Raw genomic sequence first — 7,219 nt, 5'->3', positions numbered from 1 at the left:
TAACGGCATTACACCGATGCACAGCCGGTCAATCAACAGAAGACTCTCACATGTTGGATGCATACCATAATACCATACAACGATAGAGGCACCAAACGGTCGAATGAACGAACGAACGATCGACCGCCAGCATTTGGCGATATGCTAAAAGTCAGATTACGAAGTGAAGCGGTAAATAACTATAAGGTGGTTGCTATAGCCAATTTTATTTGGTCGATATACGCAGCGATGGATCTGAATTAGAAGACGTTTAAAAATGTATACATGAAGATCGCACTAAATGTGGAAATATCTTACCTTGAAGCCTGATTCTTAAGATTTATCAAAAACTTCTAAATATTTTTAAGACCACTTTTTTCTATTACACAGGTCTGGTTTTGTTGCCCTAGATATAAGATCGAGTATGGATACATGCTGTCGTTTATTTTTAAATCTTTATTTTCATTTTACATCACAAAAATCAGAAATCACGAAACATAATAACAGATATATTTATATAAGAGTTTTGTTTCGGAAAATCAGGATACATCGTAGTAAACATCGTGAGACAGATGTTGAAACTATATGTTATATCTCACTTAAATGCTTTTTATAAGCTTTTCATTTATAATTTTCCAGTTGGTAAGAGCCTAAAGTGAGGAAATCACATGATGTTTGTATGGCCGAGAAAAGGGTAGAGAACCCTAATCATGGCTTGAAAAATAAGTTTTATTACTAATAAGCCGATAATTGATTAAAATATAAGAAATGAAAATTATAAATAATCAAATATCATAAAAATAAGAGGGCATTCAATATTTTTATGAAGAAATTCGTTAACTGAACGATTGAAAGATTGAAGATATCCTGGATAACAACTAATTTTGTTATTGCCAAATCCTCAATGTTAGCCAAGAGTTTCAATTATACAGGTATACAGATGAGCATTCCAATAAATTTAATAACTGTCACATTTTTCGTGCTGCTTCCTTTAAAACAACACCTTACATAGTTGAATTGGTTCAAGAAAAGGGAGAAAACATGGTAGGTATTTCCCAATCGATTGAGTTCTTAAAATTTTCTCTCTCCTCAAAGCCTGGACAGACTTTAAAAATCGGTCAACTTTTTTACGAAAAGCACGTTCTGTAAAGAAGATGTTTCGCGGAGAGTCGATTCGGCGCCGTTGACAGCAGCTCGGACTGCCGTATGGAACGACTTGGCGAATTACGTTGAGATCTTAAATTGAAAGCGTCAAAATATTGCTTTCTTAAGCACTGAAACATGCCTAAGGGACATCGCTTCGCACTGTGGGCTCTTGAAAAGTTCCAATCCGACGTTATTGAGCCAAATTTTCCATATTTCTTCAAAAATGATGATGAATTTGAAGCTCTACTTCCCACATATCGCTTCAATCGATGGAATTATTTAAAGAACACTTCGGTGACCAGATAATATTACGTTTTGGATTGGTCGATTGGCACCAAGATCGTTTGATATCACACCATTAGACTTTTTCCTATAGGGATATGTAAAGTCTAAAGTCTATGCGGACAATCCCGCTTCGATTCAAGCCTTGAAGGAAAGCATCATGCCTGTCATTCGCCAGTTACCAATCGAAATGCTCGAACGAATCATCGAAAATTGAACTCAACGGATGAACCATCTGAGACGTAACCACGGCCAACATTTGATAAAAATAATTTTGAAAAACTAAAGGCCAAAGAATGTTTTTTCGAATGATAATAAACATTCCCCATTAAATTTGAAGTTTCTGATTATTTTTTTTTTAAAGTAGGGAACCTCGAAATGGATCACCCTTTTATAAGATAGATTTCTAATAGAATTTATTTTCGAATCGAGATACGAAAGGTTTTAATTCTGTAATCATTATTTTTTAGGGAACAAAAAACATAAAATTTTCTGTTACCATAAAACAACTGTTAAATATTTTTCAGTCAGCCCCTAAATCCACCGACAACTATCGCTTTGCGCTTAAAAATGGATGCGACGGCCAAACAACAATTACCAATTGCAGACTTCATTTGGCCGTTGCAGCGCCGCGACAACGATGAATTGCAGTCGACCGACCAGCAACAAAGCCGAGCGCCAATGAATAAATCTGCAGCAAAAAATTTACAAGCCAAGCCAATGTGCATATGTATGTGTGTGTGAGTGTGGCTGCACTGCCGATACGCGCCAAAATCGCATACTCAAAGAAACTCACAAAAAAGGCGGGCAGACGAGGCATTCAATGCTGAAAAGCTAAAAGCTCAGCCAACGCGCTGCGCACCGAACTGCAGGTGTGTGCGTTGCCCGCCGATGTATGTGTGTCGCTACATGTGTGTTGGTGTATGCGCTCGACTTTAGGAGTCTCAATCACGCTGCTATAAATAGCTTAAATAGGGCCCGCTGGTGCGCAGTCTTTTTTCAAACCCGCTTTCACTCACTCGAAAATTTCGGAAATTCACGTTTTGAAAACATACGCGCAGCTTAGGTGTTGAGAACGCGGTTACTAACAAGAAATTTTATAAAAACTCATAAAATTCGTTAAGTGAGGAAAGTAATTTACATCCTCTTCCCGTTGTGTAGACTTCCTTTTTGTTTAGAAAATTAATAAACGGAAAATGAACACATTTGTAAGTTGTTTAAAAGAAAACACGAAGAAATTATTTAAAATATTTCACAAACACTTTCAAATAATCTTGTTTTCGAGGTTTTGTAAAAACATTTCTAATTTTTCATTTATTTGTTTTTTATTTAATCTTCGCTCGTACGCCTTTAACCACAATCGCGACTCTAGTTGTTGGTGTGCGCCATTGGCCTATTCCTTGCAGTCACATCCTGTCAGTCGCAACACCATCACGGTCACCCGAATCAAAATAACATACCGCGCGACGAAAAGGTTTCCGATCATCGGGATCATCATCGCGAAAGCACCACTTGGATACCGATACTCAAGTACAATAAGGAACAGAGTGAAGATGGCAGCTATAAGACCGAATACGAAACCGGCAATAATATTGTGCACGAAGAGACCGGTTTCCTGAAGGATTTCTCAGAGACAAACCCCAACGGCGTGCTGGTGCAGCATGGTCAATACTCTTACCAATCGCCCGAGGGTGATGTCGTTAACGTACAATATACTGCCGATGAGAATGGTTTCCGTGCGACAGGCGATCACATACCCACACCACCCGCCATACCGGATGAAATACAAAAGGGCTTGGATCAAATCTATGCAGGCATAAAATTGCAACAGGAGCGTCTGGAGCAGCGCGCCAAGAGCGATCCTGACTTTGCCAGAAAACTGGAAGAGCGCCGTTTGGCCAATAAGAATGGTCAATATATAGGGCCATTGGAAAATGCTTAAGTGTGCCAATCGGAAATTTATTGTTGTATTGTGCGAGCTAAAATCGGTTTTAAGATATTTAAATTTATAACGAAATTCGTAAGCGGTTGTGGCGCTTTTATAAAGAACAAAGACTGTGATTTGCTGCGATTAGATCGGTGGCATTAACTTAAAAAAAAATTGGAGTATGAAATTTTGAATACAATATCAAGTAAAATCGTAAGAGTTCGGAAATTAAAATAATTCGTTATTGTGCGGTTTACAAAAGAAATTATAAGTTTTTGAACATAAAATTTAATTTTACTATATAAAAAATCGTACATGTATACTAATGTATGATCCATGTACTCATCTTACTTGTACCTAAATAACTAAAAAACAATGAAGAATAGTCTATATGAATAAAAGTGAAAATTGTTTACAAAAAATACATACAAATTTTGTTTCAATTGTCTAAAAATACCAGCAACCTTCTTCTCCAAAATGAAGGAATCGAAATTTTTTATTGTGCGATCACTGCGTTTGTTGAATTTTTATAAGAATCTCTTTACAGGACTTTAGCTTTGATTTTATTAACAAAAAAATGAAAAAATCAAAAATTACTCATACCAATCATTTTTGTAAACTATCGGTTTTTGAAAAAAGTTTACGCCCATATTTCAATATAATAAAGTTTATTTTTAATCTTTACTTACTAATATCCGGAAGTTGTTGTCCATCAGTTTTAGTCAATGGCAAATCCAAAATTTCTTTCTGGGGGCAGTTCTACAGAAAAAATTCCAATATATTTTAAATATTATGATATGTACACAATAAAGTCAACATTTTCGTCAATCATTTATAATTTCTGAACTATCATTTTGCGATTTTGAGAGGAGTTTTGAGGGTTTCTGAATAGTAAATTTCAGTTTTTGAACAACGACCCTATTTTAGTAAACAAGGTATAAGTAGATAAAACAATTTATCTACTCTCTTTTGTTTCTAATAAGAAAAAATAATAAATTTTAAAAAGTAAAACGAAAATTTTCTGAAACATCCAAATTTTAGGATTTGTTATCCTCTTCTGTATTGGAGTAGACACCGCTTACGCGGTTATAGCCGAATTTACAAAAGCGCGCCTGTCGTTTTCCTTTTCGCTGTTTAGCGCCAATTGGAGATTCCAAGTGTTAGCCAGGTCCTTCTCCACCTTGTCTTTCCAACGAAATGGAGGGCTTCCTCTCTGCTTCCACCGGCGGGTATTGAATCGAAAATCTTCAAAGCCGCATTATTCTGTTCCATTCGGACAACATGACCTAACCAGCGCAGCCGCTGTCTCTTGATTCTCTGAACTATGTCAATGTCGCCGTATATCTCGTATAGCTCATCGTTCTAAAGACTGAGGTACTCGCCGTTGCTTTGCGGGGATACCAAGTCCAGACATAGCGGCATAGAAACAATTCCTTTTCGTGATATCGAAGGCGGCTTTAAAATCGACGAAACGGTGGTGTGTGTCGATTCTCTTTTCACGAATCTTTTCTAAGATTTGGCGCATGGTGAATATCTGGTCAATTGTTGATTTTCCAGGCCTGAAGCCACACTGATAAGGTCCAATCAGGTCGTTAACCGTGAGCTTTAATCTTTCACACAATACTCTCGATAGAACCTTATATGCGATGTTGAGGAGGCTTGTCACACAGTAGTTGGCACAAATTGTGGGGTCTCCCATTTTGTGGATTGGACAGAGCACACTCAAAATCCAATCGTGGGGTATGCTTTGGTTCGACCATATTCTACAAAAAAGCTGATACATGTTCCTTATGAGTTCTTCGCCGCCGTATTTGAATAGTTCGGCCGGCAATCATTTGGTTCCCGTCGCTTTGTTGTTCTACAAACGTGTAATTGCTATTCGAACTTATTCATGGTTGGGCAACGGAACGTCTGCTCCATAGTCACCGATTGGAGAATCGGCAGGCTGGAGAAGTGTTCCCTCCATAATTTCAGTATGCTCTGTTCTACAAGAATATGCTCCGGTATTGAAACCTTCTGCTCTTCAACTATCGGTATCTATACCATTCCGCATGTGTTGTGTTCGATTGTAACGTTACGATTTAGGCACTCTGGCAGATGGCCCATCCATTGAGTCCGTTTCTATGACTCGTTCGAGTATTTCGACTGATAACCTGCCAATGACATCCATGATATTTTTTTCTAAGGATTGCATTGAAACAGAATTGTCCCCATAGACTTTAGACTTTACATATTCCCTCAGGAAAAAGTCTAACGGAGCGATATCACACGATCTTGGTAGCCAATCGACCGGCCCAAAAACTTGAAAATATCTTATTACCGAGGGGTTTTCTCAATAAATCCATTAAGTGATGCGATGTGTGTGAAGTGGCACCGTCTTGTTGAAACCAAATGTCGCCGAGGTCACGAGTTTCAATTTCAGGCACCAAATAGTCGGTTATCTTGGCGCAATAACGGTCTTCATTGGCGGTCATGTTCTCACCGGCATCATTTTTAAAGAAACCATACCAAACCGGACAAAATGTCAGATCTTGAATCTCTTCATATTGCTCTTCGTCCCAAATGCGGCAATTTTGTTTGTTTACATACCCATTGAGCCAGAAATGGATAGAGTAGCTGCGAACGGCGTCGAATCGACTCTTCACGGTCTTCGTGTACACTCTAAGCTACGGCTGCTACATGTATTTTCTTCACTTCGTGCTGGGCATGATCTATTCGGTCGAATATTATCCAATAATGAATGCTGGATCTCAAGATGGGAATGATGTTGCGAATAGTATGCTCAGTAGGCCGATTATGTTAACCATAAGTTGAGCGAAGCGCGTAAAACACATTCTTTACAGAGCGTGAATTTCCGTAATAAAATTGACACGACACGACTCACGCGTGATCTGTCAAAAAAAGGCTATTGAAGAAAGTACCTCTAAAGAATCACCCGTTATTACAGTTTCAAAATGGGAGAAATCGGAATCCGACTTCGCCTACTTCCCACTAATATTAACATTCGTCGTATGCTTTTACTATAAAATATATAGCCTAAGAACCGAAGATAGAACGTTGTTAAATAGTGCCATCGAGGGGCACCTCCTGTCTAAAAATGTTCGAAACTAACTATTACTTTTTAATCAATGAAATTAGTCCAGGCGTTATCCTAGCACCATAAACGACATATTTTTTGGTTTTTTTTTGTGTTTTATTGAAACGTAACAAGATATGGTTTTACATTTCATTCGAATTGCAACTAGTGACAAATGTACTAACAAGCAATATTTTTCATAACATATACGGTAAAACAATAAAAGCTCTATTAAGACCCTTTTTAAAAAATAAACTTTGTATTAAAACTAAATATTATAATATTTGTTATTTGCTTAGAAGGTCATGGAACTTTGTTCTTTTCAATCTGCGCCTGCTATTTCTAGCCTCTCCTAGTTGTCGGGCTTCAGCGTTTACGTGATTTTGCAACCTTGCGGCATGTTTCGATGCCGTTTCGCGAATGACTTCCCGAACCATTTTTATGTGAAGATCACGATGTAGATCTGAGTTCCGTATGTATCACGGGGCATTTACAATTTTTCGCAGGACTTTATTATGGAATCGTTGCACCATTTCGATGTATAACGGTGCAGCGCATCCCCATAGCTGAATTCCGTATGTCCAAATGGGCTTTAACGTTTGATTGTAGACTAAAATTTTATTTGAGTTGTTAGAGGTGATTTCTTGCCGATTAACCAATTTATTTTGTTGTATTTTAGTTTTAGTTCTGCAACTTTTCTTTGTATATGTTTCGCCGAGGTGGAATACGGAATTACTTCATTCCCAATATATAAGGGGATATACGTATCAGTTTTGTTAGTGAAGTTTATATGTATTGACTTCAACTCG

General features: G+C 37.7%; 1 protein-coding gene across 1 annotated transcript; it reads left to right on the top strand.

The window, feature by feature from the left end:
• Positions 1-2,415: 2,415 nt before the first annotated feature.
• On the top strand, positions 2,416-3,714 carry LOC126755164 (endocuticle structural glycoprotein ABD-4). The gene is made up of 2 exons (XM_050467547.1): positions 2,416-2,615; positions 2,780-3,714. The coding sequence occupies exons 1-2, from the start codon at positions 2,604-2,606 to the stop codon at positions 3,347-3,349; spliced, it is 582 nt and encodes a 193-aa protein (XP_050323504.1). The 5' UTR covers positions 2,416-2,603; the 3' UTR covers positions 3,350-3,714.
• Positions 3,715-7,219: the final 3,505 nt, after the last annotated feature.

This window comes from Bactrocera neohumeralis, chromosome 4, assembly GCF_024586455.1.
Source record: "Bactrocera neohumeralis isolate Rockhampton chromosome 4, APGP_CSIRO_Bneo_wtdbg2-racon-allhic-juicebox.fasta_v2, whole genome shotgun sequence".
Lineage (NCBI taxonomy): Eukaryota > Metazoa > Arthropoda > Insecta > Diptera > Tephritidae > Bactrocera > Bactrocera neohumeralis.
Note: the sequence above shows the minus strand (reverse complement) of the source record. Positions and strands in the feature narration are given on the sequence as shown.